Source organism: Orycteropus afer, unplaced genomic scaffold, assembly GCF_000298275.1.
Source record: "Orycteropus afer afer isolate SDZICR_OR568_19922 unplaced genomic scaffold, OryAfe1.0 scaffold00194, whole genome shotgun sequence".
NCBI classification, from domain to species: domain Eukaryota; kingdom Metazoa; phylum Chordata; class Mammalia; order Tubulidentata; family Orycteropodidae; genus Orycteropus; species Orycteropus afer.
Window position 1 is genome coordinate 443,646 of NW_006921781.1, and position 15,296 is coordinate 458,941.

The 15,296-nt window shown below is 38.7% G+C and overlaps 1 protein-coding gene across 1 annotated transcript in view; it reads left to right on the forward strand.

The window, feature by feature from the left end:
• LCP1 (lymphocyte cytosolic protein 1) overlaps positions 1-15,296 on the forward strand; it is a 56,768-nt gene that overhangs the window by 32,867 nt on the left and 8,605 nt on the right. The window contains exon 13 of the mRNA XM_007947812.2: positions 11,865-11,988. Coding sequence (XP_007946003.1) covers positions 11,865-11,988 — 124 coding nt within the window. The remainder of the gene's footprint in view (positions 1-11,864; positions 11,989-15,296) is intronic.

Below are 15,296 nucleotides of genomic sequence, written 5' to 3' on the forward strand. Positions count from 1 at the left end.
ATAGACAATTCTACAATAGTATTAGGAGGCTTCAACACACCAATTTTGATGAAGGACAGTACAACTAGAAAAAAAATCAACGAAGATACAGAAGATCTCAACAACACAGTCAACCAACTCAACCTCACAGGCATCTATAGAACACTCCACCCAATAGAAAACACAGTACTTTTTCTTTTCCAGTACACATGGATGGATGATTTTCCAGAATAGAATGTTAGGCCACAAAACAAGTCTCAATAAATTTTAAAATATCAAAAAAAAAAAAAACTACAAAGCATCTTCTTGGGTCACAACACTGTAAAATTATAAATCAATAATAGTAAGACCAAATAAAAAAATATCAAATACATGGAAACTGAATAGTACACTGCTCAAGAACTACTGAGTAACAGAAGAAATAGTGTGAAATAAAATTCCTAGAAACAAACAAGAATGAAAACACACACAATCACAGGGAAAGCAGTACTCAGCGGTCAATTTATACCAATAAATGCACACATCAAAAAAGAAGAAATAAGCAAAGTCAACATCTTAACCCAACAACTCCAACAATTAGAAAAAGAGCAACAAAAGAAGCCTATAATTTCCAGTAGAAAGGAAATAGTAAAGATCAGAGCAGAAATCAATGAAATTGAAAACAGGAAAAAAAAAAAAAAAGGAAAAGTCAACAAGACTAGAAGGTGGTTCTTTGAAAAGATTAACAAAATTGATAAATCACTAGCAAATTTAACAAAGGAAAAGAAAGAGAAGATGCCAATAACATGAATAGGAAATGAAATGGACAACATCACAACAGATCCAATTGAAATTAAAAAAAGATAATAACAGAATACTATGCAGAACTGAACATCAACAAATTTGAAAACCTAGAAGAAGTGGACAAATTTCTAGAAACACACAGCCTACCTAAACTAACACATACTGAAGTAAAAAATTTAAACAGACCCCTAACAAAAGAAAAAATTGAACGGTCATTAAAAAAAAAAAAAAAACTCCCTACAAAAAAGATCTGGCCCAGATGGCTTCAATGAAGAATTCTATCAAATGTTCAGAGAAGAGCTGATGCTTATCCTATACAAACTATTCCAGAACATAGAAAAGGATGGAATACTCTGAAAATCCTTCTATGAAGCTAGCAAAATCCTGATCAAAACTAGAAAAATACACCACTAAAAAGGAAAACTATAGACCAATATCGTGCATGAATATAGATGTAAAAATCTTCAACAAAATTCTAGCCAATAAAATCCAACGCTATATCAAAAAAATAACACCATGACCAAGTGGGATCCATACTAGGTATGCAAGGATGGTTCATTAGGAAAACAACCAATGTAATCCATCACATAAATAAAACAAAGGAAAAGAACCACATGATCTTATCAGTTGACGCAGAAAGGGCATTTGACAGAAATTCAACATCCATTTCTGATTTAAAAACAAAATCTGCAAAATAGGAATAGAAGGGAAATTTCTCAACATAATAAAGGGTGTATACTAAAACCAATTGCCAATGATATTCTCAGTGGAGAGAGACTCAAAACATGCCCCCTTGTGAATGGAAGCAGAGAAGAATGTCCTCTCTTACTACTTCTTCAATATTGTATTGGAAATCCTAGCCAGGACAATGAGGCAAGAAAGAGACATAAAAGGCATTCAAATTAGAAAAAATGTAAAACTATATTTGCAGATGACATGATCCTATACATAGAAAAACAAAGAGACACAGCAAGAAAACTACTGGAACTAATTTAAAGATGCAGCAAGATGGCAGGATACAAGACCAATATACAAAAATCAGTTGGGTTCCTCTACATCAACAAACAGATCTCTGAAAAGGAAGTAAGGAATGCAATACAATTTACGATAGTTACCACAAAGATAATATACTTAGGAATAAATCTTACTAGAGACACAAATGACCTATACAAAGAAAACTATAAAACACTACAGCAAGAAATTGTAAGAGACCTACATAAATGGAAGAACATACCATGTTCATGGATAGGAAGACTGAACACTAAAAATGCCAATATTACTCAAAGCAATCTATACATACAGTGCAATCCCAATCCAGATCCCATCAACATTCTTTAAAAACATGGAAAAAGCAATCACTAATTTTATATGGAAATGAAACAGACTTCAGATAAGCAAAACACTACTGAAGAAGAAAAACAAAGTAGAAGGTCTCATACTCCCTAATCTCAAAACCTACTATACGGCCACGGTAGTCAAGACAGCCTGTATTGGTAGGACAGACACATTGACCAGTGGAACAGAATTGAGAATTCAGAAATAGATCCATCTACCTATGGACAGCTGATCATTGACAAAGGGCTGAAACCCAGTAAGGGGAGAGACAGTTCATTTAACAAATAGTGCTGGAAAAACTGGATATCCATTTGCAGAAAAATGAAACAAGATACATACCTCACACCATACACAAAAACTAACTCCAGATGGATCAAAGGCCTAAATGTAAAACCCAAAACTATTAAGCTCATCAAATATAAAATAGGAGCAAAGTAGGGGCCCTAATTTATGGCATAAATAATCAAACATAACCCAAAATGCACAAATAGCAGAACATACACTATATGACTGAGACCTTCTAAAAATCGAATTCTTATGCACACCAAAAGACTTCTCCAAAGTAATAGAAAGAGAACCAACATATATGGGTAAATATATATATATATATGTTTGGCAATGGTATATCAAACAAGGGACTTATCTCTAAATTTTATAGAAAACTTCAACACTTCAACATCAAAAAGCCAAAAATCCAATTAAAAAATGGGCAAAGGACATGAACAGATAACTTCAACAAAGAAGGCATTCAGGCAGCTAAAAAACTCATGAAAAAATGGCCGCAATCGTTAGCCATTAGAGAGATGCAAATCAGAACAACAGTGAGATATCATCTCACCCCAGCATTACTAGCAAAGTTCAACAAGACAGAAAGCAACAAATACTGGTGATGGTGTGGAGAGATTGGAACTCTCATAAACTGCTAGTGGAATTGTCAAACAGTACAACCACTGTGGATAATGGTATAATGCTTCCTTTAGAAGTTGGAAATAGAAATACCATTTGATGCAGCAATCCCATTACTAGGAATATATCTTAAAGAGGTAATATATTTGAAATGTATGCACACCCACGTTCATCACAGCACTGTTCAGAGTAGCAAGGAGATGGAAATGGCCTAAATGCCCATTAATGAATGAATGGATAACCAAACCATGGTACATACACACAGTGGAATACTATGCAGCATTAAAGAATAATGAAGAATCTGCAAATCACTTCACAAACTTTGAGGACATTATGCTGAGTGAAATAAGTCAATCACAGAACAAATATTGTATGAGTCTGTTATTATAAAAAGTCAGGGAAAGGTTTACACAGTGGAGGGCATTTTCTTTGTTTGTTATCAGGGAGGGGAGGGGAGGGATAATAACGGACTAGTTAAGAGATATGTGCTGATTTGGGTAAAGGGAAAGGCAATATAACAAAAGCATGTGACCAGCACAATATCACTAAGGAAAAGGAAGGCACAGAGAAGTGAACAAGAGGTACAGACACCAAAGGTAAATACCATTACATCATAATAGTACATTATCCCTAATAACAAACACTAGTCTACTGGGGAATACATAGGTAGACAGGCAAGAAGATCAGGTAGGTATGCCCACATGAATGGAAATATACCCATGATCATATATAGGTTTGGCAGATAATATTCCTACATAAGTATCTGTATATGCTATTAAAATGTCCATATATATTATAGAGCTACTCACATAACAACAACAACAATGAGGACAAATTTAGGATAACTTCTTAGCCACAACCAAGCACTTTGAGAGACTGGGCCTGTGGACTGGGGACTATGGTCATGGGGGACATAAAGCTCAATTGGCACAATATGGTATACAAAAACATTGTTCTATATCCTATGTTGGTAAGTAGTAATTGGGGTCTTGAAAGCTTGTGAGTGAACATCTAAGATGCAACAGTTGGTCTCTCCTCATCTGGAGTAAAGAATAGTGAAGAAATCAATGACACATGGACACAATTAGTCCAAGGGACTAATGGACCATGGAAACCTCAGCCTACATGACCCTGAGACCAGAAGAACTAGATGATGCCTGGCTACCAATGCCAACAACTTGGGAAAGGATAAAAATTGGAGATCCCGGAAAGTGAGAGAAAAATGTGGAAAAAAATTCAAAAATAGAAACAAATCAAAATTACTGGTTTGACAGAGACAGGTGAAACCACTGAGACTATGGCCTCTAGTCACCCTTGAAGCCTGGAATTGAACTCTGTTTCATGGTTTAACTTTCAGCCAAACAATAAACAGGCCTATGAGCTGAACAATTACACCAAGGAGATTCACTCCTTAGAACAATCAACCATAGGAGATCAGAAGAGTAGCATTTGTGCAGAGAGAAAGCTAGGGAGGCAGGAATGCATAGGTAAAAAAGACATGGGGAAAGGGTAACCACAGAGAGGAAGTGGGAAGAGAGCTATTATATTGTGGGGATTGTCACGAAGGAAAATATGTATGAACTATTGAGTGGAAAATGAATCTGCTTTGTAAGACTTCACCCAAATCAGAATTAAAAGTTTTTTTAAAAAAAAAAAAAAAAGGGTAAGACTGCACCCTGTCAAATGCAGAAAACTTGCAAGACCTGGAAAAACAATGTAGTCCTGTCAAGTTCTGGTTCTTACAAGTTTCACTGTTATTTTCATGTCTAGAAATTTGATTTGGATCTTTTTGATATCTCCCATATCATTCTTCTGCTTCTTTGAACAGTTAGAATATAGTTAAAATAAAAATTATTTCTGAGTCTGTTTCTACTCATTGATTTTTATTCTCATTATGGGTCATATTTTCCTGCTCCTTTGCGTGCCTGCTAATTTTTTATTATATGCCAGACATTGTGAATTTTACCTTGGAGGGTGCTGGATATTTCTGTATTTCTTTAAGTATTCTTGAATTTTGTTCTGGGATGCAGGTAAGTTACATACAGTTAAATGCAGTTTTAGCCTTTTGAGGCCTACTTTTAAGCTTAATTGTTAATTAGTTTATTCCTAATTTTGCCTCTCACTACTGAGCTAATCCTCTTCTGAGTACTTTACCTGATGTTCCATGTGCCGTGAGATTTTTGTACTTTAACTGGGGGGAACCAGATTATTTGCAGGCCTTTGTGAGCTGCGAGGACTGTTCTGTCGGTTCATTTCTGATGGTTCTTTCCCAGTCTCTGGTAGTTTCTTCATATGCATGCATGAAGCAGTCCTCAGCTGAAGACTGGAGGGGGACCCTCTGCAGATCTCAGGGGCTCTCTTTCTGTGTGACTGCCTCCTCTCCATGCAGCTCTCTCCTTTCCAGCATTTTGACCCAAAATTCTAGCCTAAGGCATTTGACTGCTAACAAGAAGACTGGCAGTTTAAACCCACCAGCCAGTCCTCGGAAGGAAGGTTGGGCAATCTACTTCCATAGTTATACTGCCTCGGAAACCCAAGGAGGGGTCGCCATGAGTCAGATTCAACTCAACGGCAGTGAGTTTGGTTTGGTGTCGGTTTTGTCTTCCCTGGTTTCTCACCTCTGTCCCTTTACCTCTTATGGACTGCCATGCTCTGTTTTGTTTTTTTCTACCTGCCTGCAGCCTGGAAACTCTCCCCACACAGTGAGATGGGGCAATTTTAGGGCTCATTTTGGTGGTTTTTCTGCTTTCAGAGGCCACTGTCATATGCTGCCTTTTGTTTAATGTCTAAAAAGCATTGTTTAATATGTTTTTCATGGTTTTATTTTATTTTTTTTAAGTGTTTCAAATGAAAGAATAAATCTGGTCTGTTATGGCCAAAAGCAGAATTTCCTGCTATTTCTTCAGTAGAGAACTTTAGATATCTCTTGGAGCTAAATATAAACTTGATCAATTGAGAATTACCTGGCAATATTAGTTAAACTAGCATAGTGGCTAAAGCACTTGACTGCTAACCAGAAGGCTGGCGGTTCAAACCCACCAGCCACTCCTTGGAAGGAAGGTTGGGTAATCCTACTTCCGTAGTGATACTGCCTCGGAAACCGAAAGAGGGGTCGCTATGAGTCGGGGCCGACTCGACGGCACATAACAACAACAACAACACGTTGTTTTGTTGTTGTTGTTGCATTGTTAGTGGCTGTAGAGTTGATGCTCACTCATGGTGACCCCATGTACAAAAGAATGAAATGTTGCCCGGTCCTGTGCCATCTTCACAGTTGTTACTAAGCTTGAGTCCATTATTGTAGCTATTGTGTGTTTTGAGTGTCCTCTACCCTAAGGAGTACATCTGCCAACACTATATTGAACAATATTCTGTATGATCCATAGGGTTTTCATTGACTAATATTTTGAAGTAGGTCACTAGACCTTTCCTCATCATCTGTCTTAATCTAGAAGTTCTACTGAAACCAGTCCACCAAGGATGACCCTGTATTTGAAATATTGGTGACATAGCTTCCAGTATCATAGGAACATGCAAGCCACCACAGCATGACAAACTGACAGATGGATGGTAGTTATTATTATAGTTAAACTATAATAGAATATAATAATATATACAAACAGAAAATGAGTTGTAAGAAAAAAAATAGTATAAAAACACAAGCCTTGGAAGACATTTAGGTAGCAAATCTTTAAGTATTTAAAAAAAATTAAAAAAAAAAACCTCATTGCCATTGAGTCAATTTCTCCCCATAGCAACCCCTCCTTGGGTTTCTGAGGTGATACCTTTCTGGAAGTAGATTGTCTAGTCTTCCCTCCGAGGAGTGACTAGTGGGTTTGAACCGCCAGCCTTCTGGTTAGCAGTCAGATGCCTTAGGCACTACACCACCAGAGCTTATAAAATAGTTCACTTTTAAGTGTTTTGATCATTCCCCCTATACTTGAGTTCTGACTAGACAGAAATCTCACATTCTAAAATAGAGCCTATATTACTATGATTTAATTCACTTTCTATCTGGAAGAAAGCCCAGAAACCAAATGTCACATTGCATTATATCTAACAAGGTAATGGCAAAGACAAGGTTTGTAGTGTTTCTAAGCACTTCTGCTTTATTCCCAAGTCACTGTCCATAGACCCTAATATTTGTAGACAGGTCCTCAATGTAATTACGCCAATGTTTCCAGGATGTCGGGTAACCAGAGTGATCACAATAGATTTCACTACCTGATTCACATTTTCTTTACCAAATATAAAGCTCCACTACCCTTTACGAAAGGAGCTCTGGTAGCATAGTGCCTAAAGGCACTTGACTGCTAACCAGAAGGCTAGTGGTTCAAACCCACCAGCCACTCCTTGAAAGGAAGACAGGGCAATCTACTTCTGTAATGATACTGCCTTGGAAACCCAAGAAAGGGTCACTATGAGTCGCGTCTGACTCGACAGCACATAACAACAACAACAACAACCCTTTACTAAACTAACCAAAAAACACAACCACTGCCATGGAGTCAGATCCAACTCATAGAGACCCCTCCTTGGGTTTCTGAGCCAGTATCACTATGGAAGTAGATTGCTCGACCTTCCTTCCAGGGAGTGGCTGGTGGGTTTGAACCTACAGCCTTCTGGTTAACAGTCAAAGCCTTAGGCACTATGCCACCAGAGCTCCCTTACTAAACTAGGATCTCTTTAATAATGCGAGGCAGATGCTATAGGTTCCTCTGGCACAAAAATCCAAAGAACTATATAGATATCAACACTATCTTCTATTTGACTGTATGTACCTAGAACTTCACTGAAGGTTCCTTAGGGCCATTCTCACAAGTATGTTTACAGAATTGATTTGTAAGCCACTCATTATTGTCTCTCATATATGTTTTTAATTCTTAACAGATTGGCTTGGCTTTTGGTAGTGATTTCTTGAAAAACAATGTATAATTTGTTTTGATTGCAATAATTGAGTCAGAATTTTCAAATATGAAATACTTTTTGAAATACTCTGTTTTAGTGATATTCTGTTTTGAATTTCATAGCATCTGAAAAGCACCTTGTAATATGATCTTTTGTTTGGAAGTTTGAGGGAAATATGGCCAGAAGTCATATTTTATACAATAAAGTATCAAATATATATGATAAGTTACAGTCCACTTCTGCTCTATCTGGTGAATAAGCCATGTTTTCCACAGGTATTTACTCAGAAGCATTGTGCATATAAGAGAGTGGACAGACATTTACATTACTGTTGTAGAAGAAAAACCATGATTGATAATTATTTAAATGCTGCCAGAAGGGATTTTTTTGTTTGTTTGCATGCACATAGTAAGAGATCTATTAAATTCACAGCCGGTTCTAGCTGGAATTTATTTCCGTGGATTGCACAGATGTGCTAATTTGGTCATTTATCTGGGTAATAAATAGCATGTCATTTTCCCCCCTATGAACAAATGAGAGATGTGTATGTATTCCCTTTCCCCTTCAGTAGTTTGGAAATTGTTCTCCAGTTGGAAAGCTGACAAATTGTGTGTGTATACATTTGGAGACAAAGGCCTGAAACAAGTAAGCTGATGTCAGACAGCAATGATAGTTACACTCAAGCAAATGAACAGAATCTGAGGCAGGTAAATCTGTGCACGCTCCAAAATTAAAATGAGCTTGGGATGAAGAAGTGGGGGTAGTCTTTCAGAAAACAAAACACATCTTACTAGGTTTGTCTCTACACCAGAAGGAGATCTGGTGGTGTAGTGCCTAAGGCATTTGCTTGCTCACCAGAAGGTTGATGGTTCAAACCCACCAGCCAGTCTGCAGAAGGAAGACTGGGCGATCTACTTCCCTAAAGATTTACTGTCTTGAAAACCCAAAGAGATTTCTATGAGTCGGAGTCGACTTGATGGCAGTGAGATTTTTTTTTCCCCCTCTCTGCACCAAATGTTAAATAACTAAAACCAGAATTAGAAGGCAGGAAAGCATGCAGTAATTGCAGCCCCTCTCATGGCAGCACAGCCACATTTCCCCAGTCCTGTTTTGTGGAATGCAGAACTGGGGCTTATGTGATTGTTCTGTTTTGACAGGGACCTTTCCAGCATAGTGCATTTTGCAAACACCACTAATGATGGGATCCCATCTGGAGGGTTCCATTTAATTGCACATTTGCCCAAAAACATGTTTAACAATATGGAATGATCATCTCAAAAAGAAAATTTGGAATGCATGCAGACCCAATTAATTTCTTTGAAAATGTTGATTCTACGTTTAGATGATTAATTGCCTGGTGGACTGTCTAAAGTTGAGGGTCCAGCAATTCTATCCTTTATTTTCATCATTGTTCTTACAAGTGGGTATCACATTCATTTTAAACCTCTGCCTCTCACTTGAGGTGACAGAAAGACTACTTTGTGTTTACCAAGGGGTGGATAACCTAATAAGTAAGGTAAGCATAGGCTTAAAAACATGTGAAACTGTTCACTACAGATTCTTATGTAAGCACATATAAGCCTCTGTTTATCTTGCTTCCTGGGTGCTCCACACCTGTCAAAGACTGCAAATTCGAAAAAGGTTTTGATTCTGTAAGAAGGTGCTAAAGGGTTGGGAGAGAGACAGATGCCAGCCATATCTAGAAGTAGAATCTTCAGTGTGGTGAAAAGATGTGAAATTGTTCACTATAGATTAGTAAGTAATCACAAGTAAGACCATGCTTACCTTCCAAATCCAAACCAAACTCACAGCTGTTGAGTCAGATCCGACTCACAGTGACCCCTCCTGGGTTTTCTGAGCCAGTATCACTACAGAAATCTTCCTTCCGAGGAGTGGTTGGTGGGTTTGAACACTCAGCCTTCGTTAGCTTGGTGGGTAATCTGAAACTGTGTTCACCAAAGCTCTGTGTCCCACTGTGAAAGGCGATTCTTAAGCCCCAGAATGCAGTCAACCATCCCCACAATTTTCTGTAACTCTATAAAGACGCCTGTTCCTTAGTGGCTTTTTTTACTTTCAGGGGTAGATCTTTGTATAAAGGTAAACCTTTCTCCTGTACCATTTACTTCCATAGCTCAAGAGGTGGGTCAGAAGTACTGGTTCTGGTCGCTTGAGTTTGTCAGTAAAGCAAGGCTATAACTCTTGACCAAAGAATATGAAAATTAAGTCCTAAAATGAATGGAGCTGCTAGAAGACTAAAAAAAATTAGTTTGTTTCCTCAGGTTAGGAGTCCGAGTGGCACAAATGGTTAAGCTTTGACCTGGAAGAAGTAAGACAGTTCCTATTTCAGGAATTAGGGATGACAACAGTGTGGAAAATCGTGGGTGAATTGGGCTTCTGTAGAGGCAGTAACTGGAGGAAGATTCCTGAGGGATTATGTAAGCAAAATCCTGGGACAGTCAAGTAGAGAGTGACTTCATTTAGGTCAGCCCTTCTGAGAGATTCAATCGCAGGATACTTGAGTTTCAGTTTGAAAAGTTCACACCGCAATCCAAGCCTTGCAGGTTTTTCTTGCGTAATTTGACGCCTCTGGCAAACTGAACCATGAAGTCAACACACCTGCTTGTTGCTCAGCTGTTCAGCTTTCTACTTTGTATTTCCCCTTTGAGAACGAGTAGCTCTGGCTCTAGGGTGGTTGATTGTTCTCTGCACCATGGAATTTTTGGATCTCAAAACATCTTCTTAATAAGTATTTCCCAAAAAAACTCAGTTCTCATCACACTATGTATCTGAGGTGATTCCTACCTTCAGGCAATAATAGGGGAAGAGAGACCCTAGATTCAAACAGATTCAGTAGAGATACTTTTATGAAGCTTTGGACAGGACAAAGACAAAACAAAGATGGTCCATCCAGGATGAGGGAAACCATCAGCAGGTACACAGTATAGAAAGCTGAATGGAGTCCATTAGCCATTACCCATGGGGCTAATTATATAGGATTGAAAACAAAGGGAATCATCACAAAATCATGATTGGTGGCAGATCCATTCATCACTGTCACAGGTGGGACTACAGAATGGGGGAAAGGATCATGATTGGGATAAATACATAATTGATGCTAGAAAAGTTACAGGATTGTCCTGGTCCTTGACTACCCATATGACTCATCACCATGTGACCTGAGTCAGAGCCACAAGGTGGCTACAGAACAATACCAGGACCCCAACCTTAGCATAAATTAGAAAAGGACACACTCAGGCAAGGTGCCTAGCTCTTTGTGTGAGCATAATCTACTTTCAACCACATTCTCCCTGAAGGCAAACTGCCCCTCCCTAGGTTTGTCCTGGAACGTGTCTACGCATCACCACAATGCTGGTTTAATGGTCAGAAAGAACCCAAATGATGTCCAAGACTTAAGTAAAGCCTCAAAATAGAATTAGGGCTCCCACTGCAGACCACAGCCTTCCACAAACCAAGTGCTTTAGAATTTAAGGTCTAATACAAGACCAGAGATTATCTTTTCTCTAAACTTCTGCTTATAATTGATATAAAAAAGAAACTCTTGTATTTCCCTGTAGTATTTTTGGCTACTTGGGGTTTCCTAGCATTGAGTAGTCTTTGATTTTTATGATTCCTTTAAGAAAAAAATTCACTGGTTCAAATTCTTTGCTTCTTTTTCGTTTCTTTTCCTTCTCTTCTATTCTTTCATCCTGCACAGAGCAATGAGGGTACTTAGGATGTACTTGCTTTACATTTCATGATAACAACCATAAAGTTCCCTTTTAAGTTACTTCTTTTTTCACTAATGCTGTTACTCTTTTTTCCTCTAATGTAATGGTGTCTAAGCTATATTCTGTGATACACGTAGAAAGAAAAGACAATTTTGACTCGTGACTTTCTGTTACATTGAATTCTTTAGCAACTTTGTTTCAGAAATCGTTCTTGATTTTGTGCAGGTACACACTGAATATCCTGGAAGAAATTGGTGGTGGGCAGAAGGTCAATGATGACATTATTGTCAACTGGGTGAATGCAACACTGAAGGAGGCAGGGAAAAGTTCATCCATCTCCAGTTTCAAGGTAAAATTCCTAGTTAACTGCAAGAGGCCACCTGACTCTATGCTTATCTTTATTGTCTGCACTAAATTTTAAAGTGACCTTCACTATGGGTACTTGAGGTTTCCATTCCCATTTTGAGTTTGCTTGAATGACCCATTATTGTTTTGATGTTCACAGTCCATTTCATTGACAAATTTCTTACATTTCACTTTCTGCCATAGTAACTAACAATAATAAAGCTGTCTTTTTATGCTTCCTTTTAGGGCTTGTCCTCTCAGAGTAACAGAAAATATGATATTCTTTTTAAAATGTGCACAGATTCATGACTCTTGTTTTTAACATTATAATGCTGAAATGTTTAATACTCTCCCATGTGACGTTGTTTGAGAAAAAGTGAACCTTCCAAAATAAGGGGGGTCCGCTGCTCGTGCTCCGGCTAAGAATAACTCAGAGGCAGGCAGATTAGAGTTTTCAGTATAGCTTTTATTATCTCTCAACATATAAGGAAACAGGGGACTAGTTTTCAGAGCTCTGTCTCCCCAAACAAAAGCAGTTGGAGAAGTGTTAAAGCCTACAGAGAAGTGGGGAGTTATACATATTCAAAGATTTGGGGGAGGTGCTATGCCTTATTCATAGAGGGCGGGGTTATACCCTAGCAGGGAAGTGACCAACAGACTCCTAGCTTCTGAAATGGGTCCATGTAGTACCAATGATGTAATTCTGGTGATTTGGGTTCCTTGACATAAGTCTGTAGTGCCTAAGGCATTTGACTGCTAACCAGAAGGCTGGTGGTTCAAACCTACCAGCCACTCCTGACAAGGAAAACTGGGCAATCTACTTCTGTAAAGATACCGTCTTGGAAACCCAAGGAGGTGTCACTATGAGTCGAAGCAACTGGACAGCAGTGAGTTTGGTTTGGTTTTTTTTGACATGAGTCCTAATGTTCCAGGTTCAGCCTAGAGGGCAGGGTTGTTCTTTTTGCTTATGCTCCTGAATCTAGTTGGGACCAGCTCGGAATTAATGGTTGCAAATGGGAGGGTTGGCAGGAAATGAGATAGGGTTGTTTCTTTGTATTTGGCTTCTTTATTGCCTATGTTGCCCCTAGGTCCCATCCCTAGGAGTGGTAAGAGGCTTTCTCTCTAGCTTAGCTGGACTCAAAGACAAAAAAGTTTTCTAAACTAGCTGGCTTCAAACACAGTTGTGTAATTGTATCAAAGTCCCAGTGCTGTCACTAGGGTTGGTGCTACCCAGTGTGGTATTTCATGGGGTTGGTTGCTACCCAGTGTGGTAATTCATGGTGTCACCCACCCCATGCATCTTTGACTGGACCAGACCATACAGAATCCTTAGTGATGTTTATTATTAATTCTAATCATAGAATAATATGTAGTATAGTTGTAAATTGCTTAAATGTGACATTTCTTAGATTATATGAATAATAACAACAAAATTGGTAAAATCTTTCTACATTGAATTATAACACTATTAGCTGTGACATTATTAGTAACTAAGTGGAAGCCTTTTTTGATTTTTCGGCTTCTTTTAATTACTACTTCATTCTCACAAAAGTTATTAATATAGGTTCACAGATGCTATTTACCACACTATTGTAGCTAAAACACTAGAAAGTTTGACAAAACCAGCCACTGCCGGCACAGGTGAACAAAAACGTTGGCAGCAACAGACAACAGTGTGTGCTTGTAGCATACGCAAACGAAGCCACAGGAATCTAAGCATCATTGTAACTGGGTAATGACAGCTCTGGAAAGCAGTGCTTTAAACAAACCAAACTCACTGCTGTCGAGTCAGGTCCAACTCAGCGACCTCTCCTTGGGTTTCCAAGGCAGTACCACTATGGAAGTAGATTGCCCAACCTTCCTTCTGAGGAGTGGCTGGTGGGTTTGAACTGCCACCTTCTGGTTAACAGTCAAGTGCCTTAGGCACTAAGCCACCAGAGCTCCCAGAAGTGCTTTAGAATGTTCAAAAAGTAAATTAGCATAGAGTTTTAGCCCTGTCGGTATATAGATATTTGTAAGTTGGGTTTGCAAAACCTGTTTTTATTGTTATAACTAACTACCCATGAACTAAAACCATACCCACTGCCATCAACTCAATTATGACTTGTAGCCACCCCCACTGGGTTTCCAAAGCTGTAAATCTTTATGGAAGTAGATTGCCTCATCTTTCTCTCAAGCTGGTAGATTTGAACTGCCAATCTTGTGGTTAGCAGCCAAATGCCTTACCAATTATGCCACCAGAGCGCCTTACAACTAACTGTAGGGATATTTTTATTCAAAATAATAAATTTCTGCTGAAACACTGCACAAAAGTTTTGTAGACATTTTGATGTCACCCCCTCTGACAGTGTCATCTGATGCAGTCTGCGTCACCTGCTCCTCCTAGTGACCATTGCCAAACCCAATTTTTATTAATAACAGCATTATATTTTATTGTCTTGAGTTTCATGCATTATTCATAGATTCTTCCTCAAGCAACCTGCACATATGATTCATATTATAAAGCCTGTGCCCCTTAACTACGCTCTGCTAGCATATAGGTCAGGATGCCTTCAGAAATGTGTTAACACAGTCAAGGATGCAATTCTTCATAATATTAATTCCCTTGCTTCAAAATCTAGAGAAAATTCAAATCTCTCCTCACCAGTAAGAGCAGATGAAGGGAGTCCCTGGGTGGCACAAACAATTAAGCACTTTACTACTAACAGAAAGGTTGTCAGTTCAAACCCACCCAGAGGCACCTTGGACAAAAGGCCTGGTGATCTGCTTCTGAAAGGTCATAGCCTTGAAAACTTTATGGAGAGCACTACCAATAGTGAATGCACACTGAGTGCCAAGGATTTCTTGTTCATGTTCTCTCATTTCATCCTCACAGACCTTTGGAAGTAGGCTTTACTATAGTCCTCATTTCATAGGTGAGGAAACTGAAGCTCAATCATTTCCTGAGGTCCTGGCTGGTAATTGCCAATGTTGGTACATAAATGAGGGGAAAACATTTTACCCGTGGGATGAAGTTGTAGAGCAGAGTGTATCTATAGGTCATTTAAACCACTACTTATAAAGTGACTAAGGCATTGGTAGTTGAATTGTAGAATTCTCACCTCCCCGAGGATGCTCCAGCTTGATTTCCGGCCAAAGACTTCAAGCGTAGCCACCACTGTCAGTGGAGGGTTATATGTTGTTATTATGCTGAACAGGTTTCAGCAGTTTCCAGGCTACAATGAACTAGGAAGAAAGAATGGAGATCTAATTCCAAAAACTCACAATGGAACAGCGTTTGATCCCCAACCAGTCATGAGGGTGGTGCAGGAC